The sequence below is a fragment of the Ipomoea triloba genome, chromosome 9, assembly GCF_003576645.1.
Source record: "Ipomoea triloba cultivar NCNSP0323 chromosome 9, ASM357664v1".
In the NCBI taxonomy this organism is placed as follows: Eukaryota; Viridiplantae; Streptophyta; class Magnoliopsida; order Solanales; family Convolvulaceae; genus Ipomoea; species Ipomoea triloba.
In genome coordinates this window covers 22,687,818-22,705,304 of record NC_044924.1, presented here as the reverse complement: position 1 = coordinate 22,705,304, position 17,487 = coordinate 22,687,818, and the positions used below count along the sequence as shown (strand labels likewise).

Sequence of the window (17,487 nt, the reverse complement as noted above, 5' to 3'; positions counted from 1 at the left end):
TCCTTATAGCTACGAATTTCCTCCATCCAGAATACTTCCGGATGTTCCTCAGAGTCCAGTTCCTCAGTGATACAAACGTCTTCTGGAACGAATTTCGGTTCTATGCTGGGTAGCGAGACTCGTTCATTCTGACAGATTCTGATGAGATGATCCGGTATTCCTCCTAAGGCCATTTTGGACAGAATATCGGCCTCTGTGTTCTCAGCGCAGGGCACGTGCTCTAACTCATAAGCTTCAAATTCACCCAGAAGTCCCTCAGTGACTTTTTTATATCGTCCGAGTCTTTCATTCTTCGCCTCACATGTTCCGGTTACTTGTCCGACCACTAAGCGGGGATCGGTCTTTATCTGGATCTTCTGAACTTTAAGGGCCTTGGCCATCCGCAATCCTCCGATCACGGCCTCATACTCAACTTCATTATTCGAGGCTCTGAACTCATACGCTAATGAATAGTATAAACGGAAACCTTCAGGAGTCGTCAATATGATTCCACCTCCGCAATGGTGTTGACTGGCGGCTCCATCGGCGTGCATTTCCCACCAATCCCCTTCCTCAGGGCCCTTGGCGTTGGGTTCAGGACTCTGAGCGGTGCATTCTACTATAAAATCGGCTAAGGCCTGACCTTTCACCGAGGGGCGAGGGTGATACTCAATCCCATATTGTGTGAGCTCTACGACCCACTTTACCAAACGCCCTGACGAGTTGGGATTTCGCAGAACACCTGCCAGAAGCTGGTCGGTTAAGACTCGGATGGGATGAGCCTGGAGGTACGGTACCAGCTTCCTAGCGGTGATCACCAGAGCGTACACCACCTTTTCCAAGGGGGTATAACGAATCTCCGAGGCCTTTAAGGCTCGACTAACATAATAGACCGGATGCTGTACTCGCTCCTCCTCTCGGATTAACACAGAACTAACAGCCTTTTGGGAGGCGGCTAGATAGAGGAATAACACTTCCCCTTCCTTCGGAGTAGATAGCAGTGGCGGAGTCTGTAAGTATTCTTTTAACTCGTCAAACGACTTCTGGCATTCTTCTGTCCAGCGAAACCCTTCCCTCTTCTTCATAGCTTCGAAAAAAGGTAAGGCCCGGTCTGCTGATTTAGACAGGAATTTGTTTAAGGCTGCGAGTCGCCCCGTTAACCTTTGTAATTCCTTCAAGGTCCCGGGAGGCTGCATATCAAGTATAGCCTTCACCTTTTCAGGGTTGGGCTCGATTCCTTTCCGGGTGACCATATAACCAAGGAACTTTCCTCCTCGTACCGCAAAGGCGCACTTTTTTGGGTTCAATCACAGATTGTATTTTTCCATTATGGCAAAGGTAGCCGCCAAATCCCTCGCGTGAGTTCCTTCATCTTTGCTTTTCACAAGCATGTCATCCACATAGGCTGCCATGGACTTTCCTAGCAAATCTCTGAACAATCGTCCTACCATTCGGGTATAAGTGGCCCCGACATTTTTTAGACCAAAAGGCATTACCCGATAGCAGTATACCCCATCTGGAGTAATAAAAGCAGTCTTCTCTTCGTCAGCGGGGTGCATGAAGATTTGATGATAGCCCCGGAAGGCGTCCATGAAACTCAATAAATCACAGCCAGCCGTCTCGTCCACCAACTGATCGATCCTTGGTAAAGGGAAAGGATCTTTTGGGCAAGCTTGATTAAGATCTGTGTAATCCATGCACATTCGCCAAGCGGGAGGCTTCGGCACAAGCACTACGTTGGCAAGCCAGTCCGGGTACTTTACCTCACGGATATGATGCGCAGCCATCAAGGTTTCCACCTCCTTCTTAACGAATTCTCGTCGATCCGCCAAGAGGTATCTTGTCTTCTGAATTACGAGTTTGTGGTTAGGGTTGACGGCCAGTCGGTGGCAAATGACCGACCGGTCAACTCCCGGCATGTCTTCAGGGCCCCATGCAAATACCTTCTGATATTTTTGCAATTCCTGGATGATTTCTTGTTTGACTTTCTCAGCCAAACCCACTCCGATCTTTACCCGTCTCTCAGGGCGCGAAGGGTCAATCTCAATTTCTTCTAGTTCTACAGCCGGCTCGGGTCGGTCAAGACTCTTTAACTGTTCCTCCCGACTAGTGATAGCGTGAATCCTCAGGTCCTTTTTCCCAATCTCTCGGCAGGACTGTAAATAACAATCCCGAGCTGCCTTCTGGTCGCACCGAGCGACTCCGATCCCATTGGGAGTCTGGAATTTCAGACAAAGATGTTCGAGGGAGATGAGAGCACCCAAATCTTCTAATCCAGGTCGCCCTAGAATCATATTATGGGAGCAGGATAGGTCGACTACCACAAATTCCATGTCTATGCTTCGAAGGTTGGGAAAGGTCCCGATTTCAACCGGCAAACGTATGGATCCCTCTGACTCGATTGAGTCCCCGGTAAAACCGGCCAAAGGTGTTTTCACAGGTTTTAGCTTGTTACGTTGTAACCCCAATCTCTCAAACACCTCTAGATACAAGATGTTCACGCTACTCCCTGTGTCCACTAGGACTCTTCGGACTACCGGGCCATGGACGTCCATGGCGATAACCAAAGCATCCCGATGGGGGTGTTAGCTTCGGGGTACGTCCTCATCGGTAAACAAAATGGGTTCTCGACATACCTATTTTAGACTGTCGTCCCGACCGTAGATGGTCCCCTCATATAGTTGTCGAGCCCAAGCTTTCCGAGAACCGGATGAGTCCCCTCCTTCCGGTCCTCCTACTATCATGTTGATAACAGGTTTGTGCTTCCAATTAGTCTCCTCTTCCTTAGAGGCGGGTTGTTTTCCTCGATCGGAGCGCGAATCTGTTTTATCGGAACGCGGATGTCGCCTCCATTGATTAGGTGGAGGTGGAGCACCCTTCTGTATCATGGCCTCTATTTCTTTGCGCAGGTAAAAACATTCCTCCGTGGTATGTGTAGTCGATCGGTGATATCGACAGTATTTCGACGGGGCCCCTCCCGGAGGTAAGATCTCGGGCTGATCTCCAGGTTTCAGAGGCGGAGGGGGAGGTAAGGTATCTTTTACCTCATGCACGGGTTGGGCCACGGTAAGGCGAGGGGGCGGAGCCCCCACCCTCTCAGCTCCTCGTCGAACCTTAGTGCGACTAGGGCGCTCAGGTTCCGCTCGACTCCTGGACTCAGGTCGTGATCGCTTAGCGCTGGACCCGGCAGCTTCTCGCTGCCGTTTCTGTCTCACAGCCTCTTTTGTGTCTACCTGGCGACTGGCTCTTTGGATAGCCTCCACATACGTCTTTGGGCGATCATTGTGAAGATCAATAAACAATTTGCCCGCTCGGAGCGACTCCATGAAAAAGGTGATAGCTACTTGCTCGTCTAACCCCTCGATAGTTTGTACTTCCTTTTGCCAGCTAGCCAGATACGTGTTCAGAGCTTCTCCCTCATCTTGACTGATTCTGCTCAAGTGGGTAAGATTGCGCTGCAGCTTGATGTTTACGGCGTAATGAGTAAGGAATCGGTCGGCTAAATCATTGAAGCACCGAATGGAACGGCTTGGCAGTGCCAAAAACCATTTTTGGGCGAGTCCCTTGAGAGTAGGGAGGAAAGCCTTGCACATAAGTGGCTCTTCTACCCCTAAGACTTGCATTTTGGCCTGATAACTGACCAGATGTTCTTGGGGATCCCCCGTCCCATCGGAAGTAGCATGTTCCGGGATTTTTAGGTCCGCGGGAGCCCGATAATCCATAATTTCGTCCATGAAGGGTGAGGAGGTTAATAGATTCTCAGCGGAAGGCCTCACCTTGCCTTCAAATTGATCCTGTAGGTTTTGTAACCTGCGCTCGAAGCCTTCCATTTGACTTCGGCGGTACTTAGGTTCCGGGGGAGATTCCGCGCTACTTTCCGATATAGCGGCCTATACCCTCCGCTAAGCCGCCGCGGCTTGACGTTCTTGGTGATTGCCGTTCGGTCGATCCGGGTTCCCGCGGGGTGGGTTTCGCAACGGATTTCCCTGGGGGTCACTTAGACGATCCATAACGGACCGGGCTACCTCCCGACGCCTGCCGTCTTCTCGACGGGGGGCCAGGTGATCCTCCCTGTGATGCCCTTCCTGCTCAATAACTTGATGGTTCGCGGTCCCCTCTCCCGCTGGTCGAACGGGATCGGTCTGATTGTTTGTGCCGAGGTTCTCAAGCCTTCGTCTTTCGACCTCATTGATGACTTGAACTACAATTTGTTCCAACTCCCCGGGTGGAGGTCGGTTACTTATCGTACCTTGACGGGACTCCCTGGTGTGCCGGGAAGTCTGCCGGTTCAAACGCTCCCTCAAGTCTTGGCCGTTTTGTCGTCCCAGTTGTTCTCTTAAATCGGCTCCGCCAGAGGGCGCTCCATTGAGATGCCCTGATATCTGTTCTCTTAAGTCTTGACTGTTAGGTCAAGCTAGTTGTTCTCGCAAATCGCGGCCATTAGACCGGCCCAACTGCTCTCGTAAGTCGTTGGAACGAGGTCGTCCCCCCGCACTGATTGCCTTACTTGCCTCTCTCATTGCTTCACCGGAGATGCTGCACTTTTATTCGATCCCCACAGACGGCGCCAGTGATGGTTTCCCGATCTTCAGGCGATCGGCCGGCGGGCCAACACTACCGAAAAATTACAAGAACAATAGGTGTATTTGATATAAATTCTCAAGTTGCTTAGTCTTTCTCACTCCTTCTCCTCCCCACTCAAAGGGTCCCGTATAGCTATATATCTCACGCACCTGGGCGGTTACACACTTAATCTCCTAATCAATGATATAAATAATAGCTCATAAAAGACATTAAATGCTCATAATGATAGTCGTTCTCTCATGATCGTCCGTTGGTTCTCTCGATCCTTCGTCTTCACCGAGTGTCCTTAGGAGTCCGCCGAAGACCAGCCGACAGCCTTATACACTCAGTCAGCCAGTTCCTCTTCCGACCGACCCCAAAGAGTCGGGACGGACCTCGCATGTTTCAGGGTATTGACGCTTTATGGGCTTTCTTCTCCTACCAACCGACCTCTGAAGGAGTCAAAGCGAGCCTTGCATATCAGTGTTCTATTAGCTTTCTCTTCCTACCGACCGACTCATCTACCCAGTCGCCTTTATATACCATCATATATATATATATATATATATATATATATATATATATATATGTATATCTTACATTTGGTATTAGAGCCTGCTAACCTTCCAACCCCGAGATATTTTCCGTAGTCAAATATGGCCAAAAATTTCAATATTTTATGGTCGGGTCCCAAATTAGATGGGAAACTCGATTACAATTATTGGCAAATTATGATGACCACACATTTTAAAGCTCATAATCTTTGGAGCTATGTTGATCCCGGTCTACAAGAAGGAGCTGATGCAACCGCTATACGGCTAGATCAATTAGCCTTGGGAAAGACTCACTAAGGTGTTGATTACTCAATTTTTGGGCAATTAGCTCGTGCTCAAAAAGCAAAGCAAGCTTGGGACATCCTAATGGTGTCACACAAAGGAGTTGATCGAGCACATAAGTCGAAGTTGCAGTTGTTGAGAAGGTTGTACGATCAATGTGAGATAACCTCTACAGAAACAGTAGATACGTATTTCACTCGTCTTATTGATCAAGTGAATAAGATGAGGTTATATGAAAATATGATTGAAGATGGTGCAGTGGTTGAAAAAGTTCTTCGAACTATGCCGATGAAATATGACTATGTGGTGGCTTCAATAACAGAGTCATACAAAACCAAGGTTGCAAAAATCGCTAGGCGCTCCTAGGCACTTAGGGGGCGCCTAGGCGACCGATTTGTTTTTATTTTTTATTTTTAATTCTTTTTTTTTTTAGTTTTAATGTTTATAGGAATTTTAGCTTCCAGTACTGTTCCCCATATCTGCCTCTTGAAATTCCAAAACCATAATTTCTTTTGTCTTCTCCGCCCACTGAATCTCCAAAACCATTCCAGTACTCAATGATATCACTATTTGTCTTCTCCCCTTATCACTATTTGTTTTCAACTTTTCATCTGTAAAACAACCATCAGAAAATCAGATTTGCCTCTCTTCCTTGAGACCTCAACGCATCAGATCTGCCACTCTGCCTTCTTCGCCCACCAATCGCAACTCTCTTCCTCTTTGCACTCCGCCACTCTCACGGCGGCAGACCTTCCCACCGCCACACTTTTGACACAGCCCTCAGGCCTCAACAGATCGCAGTCGGCTCCATCAACAGATCGTAGTCACAAGCCTCAACAGATCGCAGCCGACTCCACCAACAAAAGGAGTTTTGATAAGTGTTGGTCTGTGTCTATGAAGGCAGTTCTGAGTTCTTCTTCATTCACGAAGAAGAAACCAAAAAAAATAATAATAAAATAAAACTGATCGGGGGAGACGATTTGGCCGGCTAGGCGGTCTAGGCGCCGCCTAGCCGGACGGCCGCGGAGGAGGCCGATCCGGCCTTCCTTGCTGCGACCATCCGGTGCCTAGGCGCGATTTTTACAACACTGCACAAAACTGAGCTCTTTTCAGTTGTAAAGCTGAAAGGTATGATAGAAAGTCATATTGACAGGATTTAGTCAAAATCGGAACCACTTGCAGAAGAAGCTTTGAAGAGTCAAGTCACTCTTAATATGATTGGCCCTAATCAAAGAGGTGGAGGATCTGGTAGAGGTCGTGGAAACGGAAGAGGAGGATCTAGAGGAAGAGGACGTGGTAACTCCAACTAGGGGAGAGGTAGAGGTAATACCAAACAAGGAAAATTTTCATTTCACTGCTACAATTGTGGCAAGTATGGGCACAAGATTGCAGATTGCTGGTACAATAAGGACAATCGTGGAAATCAAGCAAATATTGTTGAAAAGTCCGGTGAGAGTTCTGAAACCTTACTTTTGGCCAGTAATAGTTTTTCTGCAGATGAAAACATATGGTTCTTGGATACTGGGTGTAGTAACCATATGTGTGGGAAGAAAGATTTGTTTTCCGAACTAGATGAATAAGTCCGGTCTGAAGTGATATTTGGCAATAAGTCAAAAGTGCCAATTTTGAGAAAAGGTAAAATCTCTATTTAGTTGAAGGATGGTACTCACAAATTTATATCCGATGTGTTCTATGTTCCTGATCTACACCAAAATTTGTTGAGTATGGGGCAGTTGTCAGAAAAATGATATAAGATAAATATTACACAGGGGTGTTGTACCATTGTAGATGCTAAGGGAATTTTGATTACAAAGGTAAATATGTCCCAAAATCGACTATTTCCTTTAAAAATCAATCATGCACTTCTTGTTTGCTTTAATTATGAAATTTGTGATGATAATTGGTTATGGCATATGCGATTTGGACATTTCCATTTCTCTGGATTAAACTATCTAGCGAAAAATTAACATGCTTTTTATTTACTTGTTGTGAATGCCCCTGATAGTATTTGTGAGATTTGTTTGATTGGGACGAAGCATAGAGATCCCTTCCCCGTGGGCAAGTCAAGGAGAGCCGCAAAACAGTTGGAGATTATTCACTCATACCTGTGTTTTTCGTTGGATGTTCCTTCACATGGAGGTTGTAAGTACTTTGTTACTTTCATTGATGATTTCAGTAGGAAAACACGGGTTTACTTTTTGAAGCAAAAGTCTGATGCATGTGATGTTTTCAAATAATTTAAGACTTTGTTGAAAAGCAAAGTAGTTATGAAATCAAAATCTTGAGAACTGATAGAGGTACAGAATATATTGCTTGTGATGATTTTCTGAAGGAGAAGGGTATTCATCACCAGATGACAGCTAGATACACTCCACAATAAAACGGAGTGGCTGAGAGGAAGAATAGATCTATCATGGATATGGTGAGGTGCATGTTGAAATCTAAAAATCTGCTTAAGCCTTTTTGGGCAGAAGCTGTTGCTTGTGCTGTCTATGTATTGAACAGGTGTCCAACTAAAAGTGTGCGTGATAAGACACCTAAGGAAGCTTGGAGTGGGAGAAAACCCTCTATAAGAAATCTCAAGGTTTTTGGATGTTTGGCATATGCACATGTGTCAGATCAATTGAGAAAGAAGTTGGATGATAAAGGTGAGAAGTGTATATCCATTGGTTATAGTGATACTTCAAAGGCTTATAAATTATACAATGCTGAAATTATTAAGAGATTTGAAATTATTGGCGTTACTCAAAGGCTTTACTGGAAATAACTTGAAGCTAATCTCAGAATTCAGGGAGGCACTCATTAAGAGATTTGAAATTATTGATATGGGCATTATGTGTTACTTTCTTGGCCTTGAGGTTGTTCAGATAGATGGTGAAATCTTTATTTCACTAAAGAAGTATGTAGCTGATATCTTGAAAAAGTTCAAAATGGAAAACTCCAAACCAGTTTTAACTCCGATAGTTGAAAAGTTAAAGGTGTCCAAAGATGAGTCTGGTAAGAATGTGAATGTTACAGCTTATAAAAGCTTAATTGGGAGTTTGAGGTATCTGGTGGAAACAAGGCCGGATATTTCTTTTGGAGTTGGAATACTTAGCACATTCATGGAGGAACCAAAAGAATCACATTGGGCTGCAGCAAAGCGAATTCTAAGATATGTCAAAGGTACGAGTAATGATGGAATTTTTTACTCTACTAATGAAGTTGTGGAACTTGTCAGATACACAGACAGTGATTGGGCTGGAGATGTTGAGACCAGAAAAAGCACATCAGGATATGCCTTCTATCTTGGTTCAACCATATTTTCTTGGTCTTCAAAGAAACAGCAGATTGTAGCACTTTCAACCGTAGAAGCATAATATATTGCAGCAGCAAATTGTGCTACTCAAGCAATTACCTACATACATATTTATTCATTACTATGATTACATTTATTATCATGTTCTTTTACTTATCATCAGCTTCTATCTTTTCTACTTGAATTACTTATTTAAACATAAATTATTTGATTATGCTTAAAATTATACATCATTTACATTATTAAAATTAAAAATTGAAATCTATACCACTTTTCATATTTGGATTGAACTCAATTGATTATTGGTTTGGATATTTTTTAATTATGTTATATTGGATACAAGTTTGGTCCAGATATCGGATATCAAAATTTCACATATATTATTATATTAGAATTCAAAATAAAAATTATATATTATATACATGTCATTCAAATGAATATATCCAAACATATATTAAATATTAGCTCAAAAAATATTAATATTATATAAACTAAATTTTATGTGAACTTAATAAGTTATTGGTTCAAATATATTTTTATTTATGTTATATACAGATATAAATTTGGTTCGGATATCAAATGTAAAATTTTTACATATATTGGACTTAAAATTAAAAATATATATTTATTCTATTTAAACCAAATATATTTTAAAATATTTTAAATATAAGGTCTAAAAAAAACTCGAAATCAAACTTATTGTTAATTTCATAACGTTAATCTAAAAAAATAAATTTGAAAAAATAAGTGTTAGTAAACAAGTTTTCTAAACAGAAAACAGAGAATGAAAAATAGAGAATGAAAATTGGAAAATTAGAAAACAGAAAACAGAAAATTGAAAACAGTTTTCTGTTAGTAAACAAGCCCTTAGAATTTTTACAACACAAGCAGGAAGTACCTACAACTATTTTCTGTGACAACAAATCTGTAATTTCGTTGACCAAGAATCCTGTCTTTCATGGTCGCAGCAAACACATTGATATCAAGTATCACAAAATCAGAGAGTTGGCTGCTGAAAAACAAATCCGCATTAAGTATTATTCACGTGCCAGTCAAGTTGCTGATATCTATACGAAGCCGTTGAAGACAAAGACATTTCTCAAATTGAAGAAGGATATTGGGATGACCAATATATCCAACTTGGTTTAAAGGAGGCAATGTTATAATAATAATAATAATATTATAATGTTAAACCAAGTAGTTAGTTAATTTGTTAGGAAAATAATGAGGCATTATCATGCTTAATAATAGGAATGAGAGGTGTACGTGAGTTGTGTGCTAGGTGGAATCATGGAGCATTAGTGGTTTGATTCCATAATTTCTAGCTTTATCATTTAGTATAAATATGTGTGTTTCAAAGCTTTTCATCATCAATTGGAAATCATTTCTATTCCTCTTTCTCTATTATATATACGCGTATATATAATATATATATATATATATTTAGATCTATTATATTTAATATATCTTATGGAGAGTAACCCAATCAATTGGCAATTAGTTGTTGTTGGCCTTGTCAGCAACTGTTTTGTAAATTTTTTGGTTTATTATGCATACCACTATGGACTTTGAGAATTGAGTTTTAATTTGTAATGATGCACGAATGACCCCTTCGTTGTCCGCACAACCCGTTACTAGCTGAAGCGATGAAGGTTCGAGAAGTGTTATCTTGATCAAAAGATCAAGGTTATTCTAACGTTAGAATCCACTCGGATTATTCAATTATTTGTTTGAATCTTTACCAGTCTTCTTCATTTCGTTCTTATGTTGCTCTTGTTATTCATTCTTATATTTAGCTAGTTAGTTCTTCCAGGTGTTAGCTAAGGCAGGGGGTGTGAGTTCCACTTGTTTTATTTGGAAGGATATTCTTATGTCATTGTTTAACCATTTGGAGCATTAATATATTCACTAGTTTTGTTTGGCTTTAAAAAAAATGCTTGTTTTATTATTATTATTATTATTATTACTATTATTATTATTATTTTGAAATCAAAATACGAAAGTTTATATTAAAACAAATTCTAAATACCAACTGTGATATGCTCTGATATAATAAAATCACAACTAACTACTCTGATATGTTCTAATCCTATCTCTAATATGCTCTGATGAACTGACATATGTGAGTCATTAAGAACAAATTAGTTTATTCTCCAATAATTAATTAAAAAGGATGTATGTAGACGGGGTTTAAAATATTTTAAGATGCGGCTCTCTCTCTAGGGTTTTCTAGAGAGTTTTCTCCCTAACGCTTTTAGGGTTTTTCCTTTTCCTCCGATCTTTGTCGGCTTTTGTTTTCCTTCTGTCTGCTCGTGGTCTCTCTGTCTAGTTCGTGCAATGGATCCTCAGACTCTGGCCGAAAACTATGCTGCTTTGTCCATTGCGGCTGAGGATGAGGGAGGTCTGGATGCGCCCGATGTTGATCAGCCAAGTGGCAGCGTTGTGTACTATGAACTGGTTGGTAAGTTGCTTACGGACCGTCCAGTTAAATTTGAACACATGCAGCAGATCCTAGCGTCGGTATGGCGTCCGCTAATGGGTGTGAGGGTGATTCCTTTGGAGGAAAATCTTTTCTCGTTCCAACTCCCTCATCAGCGAGACATGTTTCGGGTTCTCGACGACGGTCCGTGGTCGTTCGAAAATCAAACTCTCGTCTGCAATCTGGTCCCACCGAGAGTTCGGCCGGAGGAGATTATTCTAGATAGTGTGGATTTCTGGGTTCAGATCCATGATCTTCCTACGGTGTATGCAAACGCAGCTTTTGTCCAGGATATTGGTAACTATGTAGGGGTATTTGTGAAAGTAGATCCCAACAACTTTGGTGGACACTGGAAGAGTTTCTTCCGTATCAGGGTTTCTTTGAAAGTTACAGAGCCCCTCAAACGTCGAATGAAGCTCCGGCTACGCGATGGTTCCTCCTACTGGGTTCTTTTCAAATATGAGCGTCTAAACACTTTCTGCTTCTGTTGTGGTTTACTAGGGCATTCCGACAAGTTTTGTCGCAAAGCCTACTTGGAAGGAATCGAACCGAAGGATTACCCCTATGGTTCGGGTCTTAGGGCAGGTCTCCGAAGGTAAGTAAAACCGATTGGTGCACAATGGTTATTACCGGAGCTTCCAGAAATACCTGTGTGTGTTTCAGCAGCGCCTATGGCCTCATTCTCTCATCCCACTATGTTGGAGGAAAATAATATTGTGCAGGTTGATCATAAGCGTAGACGTGAAGAGGCTGTGGTGGAAGGGCAGTCGTCCATTGATGATGTGAGCATGGTTGACGTTCCAAAAAACTTGTGTTTGGCAGGTCCGGTAGTCCAAGCCCGCCTTGCCCAATGAGTACTTTAAGCTGGAACTGCCGGGGTTTGGGTGGCCCTCAGACAGTTCGGGAACTTCTAGGCTTTGTGTCCAGTCAGCGACCCAATTTTGTTTTTCTTATGGAGACTAAAGCTCAGTCTGCTCAGCTTGAGCGTTTAAAAATTCGATTGGGCTATGAAGGTTTGTTTACAGTTGACAGAGTTGGTTTAGGAGGAGGTTTGGCGTTATTCTGGCATACTTCGGATATGGCTTCTCTTTTGAGTTACTCCGGAAATCATATTGATGTGATCGTGACGTTGGCTGATAAACCCCCTTGGCGCCTCACATGTTTCTACGGCTTCCCAGAAAGGTCTAGGCGGCAACAGTCTTGGGATTTACTTAAAGATCTTAAAGATCGATCAAGTCTTCCCTGGGTTATGATCGGAGATTTCAACGACATTGCAAATCATGGGGAAAAGAGGGGGCATATTCCTCATCCAGATAATCTCATACGTGGGTTTAACGAGACTCTTCAAGACTGTGAGTTATCTGACCTGGTTATGAGGGGTCATGAGTTCACGTGGACTAAGGGTAGAGGCACAGACCACTGGATTGAAGAAAGGCTTGATAGAGCAGTTGTGTCGATGGAGTGGAGAGATTTGTATGATGATGCGTATGTGCAAAACCTGCATGCAGTAACGTCTGACCACAGTGCCATTTTCTTGAGTTTGCATGGTTATCCTACATGGCTGGCTACCAGAAAGTTTAAATTTGAATCGGCATGGCTCTTAGATGCTAATTGTAGACAAGTGGTGGAAGCTTCATGGCATCAGTCAGCGGCTTTTGACTTTCAACAACGTATCATTAATTGTGGTCAGGATTTGTGGCGATGGGGTGCTGATCATTTCCGTAAGTTTGGTAAGAAAATTCAACAGTTGCGAGGCCGTCTTGAAAATTTGAAACGTAGCTCGGTGCTGGCTGATATCACTTGCTTTCATGAGGTGGAAGTTGAGCTACGAACCTTGCTTACCCAGGAGGAAATTTACTGGAGACAGCGCTCAAAGCAGTTATGGTTAAAGGAGGGAGATTCGAACACAAAGTACTTTCACCGATTTGCTAGCCATAGGAGGAAGACTAATCATTTGCAACGCCTCAAGGATTCCACTGGATGTTGGGTGGAAGGTGACGGGATGCACAATGAGATTGTAAGGTATTATGAGGAAATTTTTAAAACTGTTGAGGGTGACCGTGGTATTCTGGTGGATGTCCCCACTCGCCTTTCACAAGCAACGAATGATATCTTACTGCAGCCGGTTGAATCTGACGAAGTGAGAACAGCTCTTTTCTCTATGGCTCCTAACAAAGCTCCGGGTCCAGATGGCATGATGCCCTCATTCTACCAATCTTTCTGGACCATAGTTGGTTATGATCTTACTGCTTTCGTATCCGCTTGCTTTAATAACCGTGCTTTGCCAGTGGGTTTGAATGTCACTAACATGGTTTTAATTTCGAAGAAGAAGATCCCCGAGAGGGTTTCGGATTTGAGGCCGATAGCATTGTGCAACGTGGTGTATAAGGTGCTTGCTAAAGTTGTTGCCAACCGTTTGAAGACTGTTTTAAATGGCATTGTCTCTTCTTCACAGAGTGCTTTCGTCCCTGGCAGGTTAATTTCTGATAATATCATTCTAGCAGGTGAAGTTGGCCACTACCTAAGAACGAAGCGATACGGTAATGTTGGTTGGGCAGCGCTGAAGTTAGATATGGCGAAGGCCTACGATAGAATGGAGTGGGGATATTTAGAAGGAATGTTGCTATCATTAGGGTTTGCACAGCAGTGGGTGGAACTCATTCGTATGTGTGTTACCTCGGTGAGCTATAACATTCTCGTTAACGGGGCTTCAACCGGGATGGTTGTTCCTTCCAGGGGCATTCGACAAGGGGACCCCTTATCGCCCTACCTCTTTATTATTTGTGCTGAAGGATTGTCACTACTCTTTCAACAACAAGAGGCCCGAGGGAATATTCACGGAGTCAGAGTGGCTAGAGGGGCTCCATCGATTTCACATCTTTTCTTCGCCGACGATAGCCTCCTCTTCTTCAAAGCCACTGCAGGTGAAGCCCAGGAAGTGAAAAATTGCCTTCGTTTGTATGGTGATGCTTCTGGCCAATTGGTCAATTTCGACAAATCCAGCGTCACTTTCAGCATGAATACTACGCCAACAGACTGCACCTCTATTGCACGTATCTTCGGGGTAAGGCAAGCAAATGACTTTGGTAAATATATTGGCCTCCCATCCTTCCTTGGTCGTAATAAAACTGCTGTGTTTCGTTATATTGAACAGAGGATCCGTGAAAGAATTAATGGTTGGCAGAAAAAGCTCCTCTCCAGAGCAGGGAAGGAAGTTCTGTTGAAAAGTATTGCCCAGGCCATGCCTCTCTTCTCTATGTCTGTGTTCCTTCTCCCTCTGAATGTGTGCGACTCAATTGAGAAGGTTATGAATGCCTTCTGGTGGAACACAAAATCATCATCCTCTCGAGGAATACACTGGCTGAGTTGGTCACGGTTGGCTATACCTAAAAGTAATGGAGGGTTAGGCTTTAAGAGACTGCATGAATTTAACGTTGCTTTGTTGACAAAACAAGGGTGGCGCTTACTTGTTAATCCTCATGCCCTTGTGAGTCGTGTTCTGAAGGCTAAATATTTCCCCAAGACTTGTTTTCTGGAAGCGAATATTGGCCATAACCCGAGCTACCTTTGGCGCAGCATTTTGGCGGGGCAGAAGGTTCTTCGCAAGGGAGTCATTCGGCGTGTAGGCAACGGGGTTGATACCTTGGTCTGGGGTTGGCCCTGGTTAGCTGACTCGACTGATTCTCGCCTCCATACGCCCTGCATTGAGGAGCTGAAAGACACTCATGTTAGTAATTTGCTGGATAATAATGACTGTTGGGATGAAGATTTGCTCAGGGACATTTTTTACGAACGCGATGTGGTCAGGATCCTCCGTACCCCAACTTCACCGAACTTTATGGATACATGGTGTTGGAAAGGTGATATCAAAGGCTCTTATACTGTTAAACATGGGTACCATATTCAGACTAGTCATCTAACAGTGCATGGTCATGGTCTTGAGTTTGTCGAATAGAAGAAACTATGGGGTTTGCCTGTGCCGCCTAATATTAAAAATTTTTTGTGGCAATGTGTGCGAAGTATTCTACCTGTGCTGGAGATTTTACGATCGAAGGGGGTTGCTATAGGAGGTGGTTGTCCTTTCTGTGCTCATGCGACTGAATCAATTTCGCATATTTTATGTGAATGCCCTTTGGCGGCTGAGTTGTGGGGCGTTTCTGACATTCTCCAAGGGCGCTCGTTTGTTCATTTTGTTGAGGCTGTGCTGCACGCAACAGATGGCACCCAGGTTCTGCTAATGGCTGCGAGGTTCTGGACTACATGGAAGGCTCGTAATGATAAAATTTGGAACGGGAGATTATGGTCTGTTGACTCGCTGAAAAGGCAGGTTGATGCTCTGGTGGCTGCATGGAAACAATATTATCACACTCCCTCTGTTGGGCTTCAGCGTTCTACCCAATCATTGGACTTTTGGATGCCACCCCCATCTGGCAAGTATAAATGCAATGTGGATGCAGCTTTGTTTGCTACTGGAGTGGCTTTTGGTGCCGTGGTTAGAGATTCCAACGGCAAGTTCGTGGCTGCTTGTGGAGGCTCCCTACTCTGTGTTAGTGATCCTTTTGTTGCTGAAGCTATGGCAATAAAGGAGGCACTAACTTGGATAAAAGACCGTGGTATGACTCATGTTATTCTTGAAACAGATTGCTTGAACTTTTGTAATAGTTTCAATTCTATATTGTTAGATCTTTCATATGTTGGTTTAATCATTAAGCAATGTAAGTTGATTGCTAGAGACATCGGGGACATTGTTGTCCACCATGTCAGAAGGTCAGCGAATCAGGTTGCTCATGTCCTGGCTCGGGCGGCTGGTTCTTTCCCTGTCCTTAGTGTGTGGGATTCTTATCCTCCTGATTGTATTTCCAGTTTGGTTGCGTATTAATATATGATGTTAGTTTGTTTTCAAAAAAAAAAAAGAACAAATTAGTTTAGCAGTATAGCGTTTTAATATGTCTAATAACAATATATATATAAAATAAAGTAATACTTTTTAGAATAATGATTCTAAAAATGTCAGGGATCAGGTTGAGAAACCTGAATTTAATTGTTCTCCTTTAGCATTTTATTTTCCAACTTTTTTGGGAAAATGATTATGACATGAATTTCTATATTACTCACACATATCTTTATTATATAGAAATATTTGAGTCCTTAGACTTACTATTATTGTAAAATTATTTTTAGCAACTAATTAAACAACGCACTTAATATTTCAAATAATTTAAATGTTATATAATTTTAAATTAAATTCTTTCTCAAATAAAAATGTTGTAATTTATCATATTCCAAAGTCATTTTCATGAAATTGATAGACAAAACAAGTTAGCATTTCTATGAAATTTGTGGATTATTACATATTTACATATGAGTTGAATTTATACAATACACATGATTAGTACTGTCAAAGCGGATCAGCCCGCCCCATTAAGCACGCTCCACCACCGGCTTAATTTCTGACGGGCTTTTGCGGGCCAACCCGTTAGGCCCGCGGGCTAGGATTCATGCAACCCTAGCCCGCCCCACGCGGATTGGCGGGCCCCGTGGACTTTTCTTCTTTTTTATTTTTTTATTATTATATATTCACAGTACTACGTGAATATTTATTCACGTTCACGTGCACTGTGAATATTATATATTCACTATATATTCAAAAATAAGGCGGGCTTGCTGGCTGGCTCGCAGCTCGCACGGGTTAACCCGCGCGTGTTGCGGGTCTTAGCGGGCTAGGAGAGGGGTTTACAATATTAGAGTTGTACAACGTTGAAAATCAAATGTAATTACTTTTATTAATTCAACATGCACCCTTCTTTATCTAAAAAGCTTTTTGGTTTTGTATTTTTTATAGCCTGTTAAAGTGTTAAGTTTTTATGTTTTTTCGAATAGTATCCTAGCTAGACTAATGAACCCCTTTCTAAACCCATTAGTGTTTGTAAGCCTATGACTTTCAAATTGCAATGGTTTTAAAAGCTTATTATATATTTGTAATGCTAATAATGTTGCTTAACAGAGTAGGACACTCTGGTTGTTGGGGTACCATAGGGTTTGCCCCCCACTTTGATTATTTGATCATCATGTCCACTTAATTCTAGGTTCAGCTCCGATGAATGTGCGACCATATCGCTACCCCCACTTTCAAAAATCTAAGATTGAAAAGATGGTTAGAGATATGCTTGACACATGCCTGCATTATTCGACCAAGTACGAGCCCGTTTTCTTAACTAGTCTTGCTTGTCAAAAAAAAAGATGGTAGCTTTCGGTTTTGTGTGCACTATAAGGCGTTGAATAAGATCACAATTCAAGACCATTTTCCAATTCCCATGGTGGATGAGTTATTT

At 42.5% G+C, this 17,487-nt stretch overlaps 2 protein-coding genes across 2 annotated transcripts; one reads left to right on the top strand and one right to left on the bottom strand.

Moving 5' to 3' along the window:
* Nucleotides 1–2,615: 2,615 nt before the first annotated feature.
* Nucleotides 2,616–3,809, bottom strand: LOC116029768. Its single transcript, XM_031271809.1, has one exon. It carries the CDS (start codon nt 3,807–3,809, stop codon nt 2,616–2,618), a length of 1,194 nt encoding a protein of 397 aa, XP_031127669.1.
* Nucleotides 3,810–8,083: 4,274 nt separating this feature from the next.
* LOC116029767 lies at nt 8,084–16,034 on the top strand. The gene is made up of 4 exons (XM_031271807.1): nt 8,084–8,375; nt 11,006–11,750; nt 11,978–15,097; nt 15,176–16,034. Exons 1-4 carry the CDS (start codon nt 8,084–8,086, stop codon nt 16,032–16,034), a joined length of 5,016 nt encoding a protein of 1,671 aa, XP_031127667.1.
* Nucleotides 16,035–17,487: the final 1,453 nt, after the last annotated feature.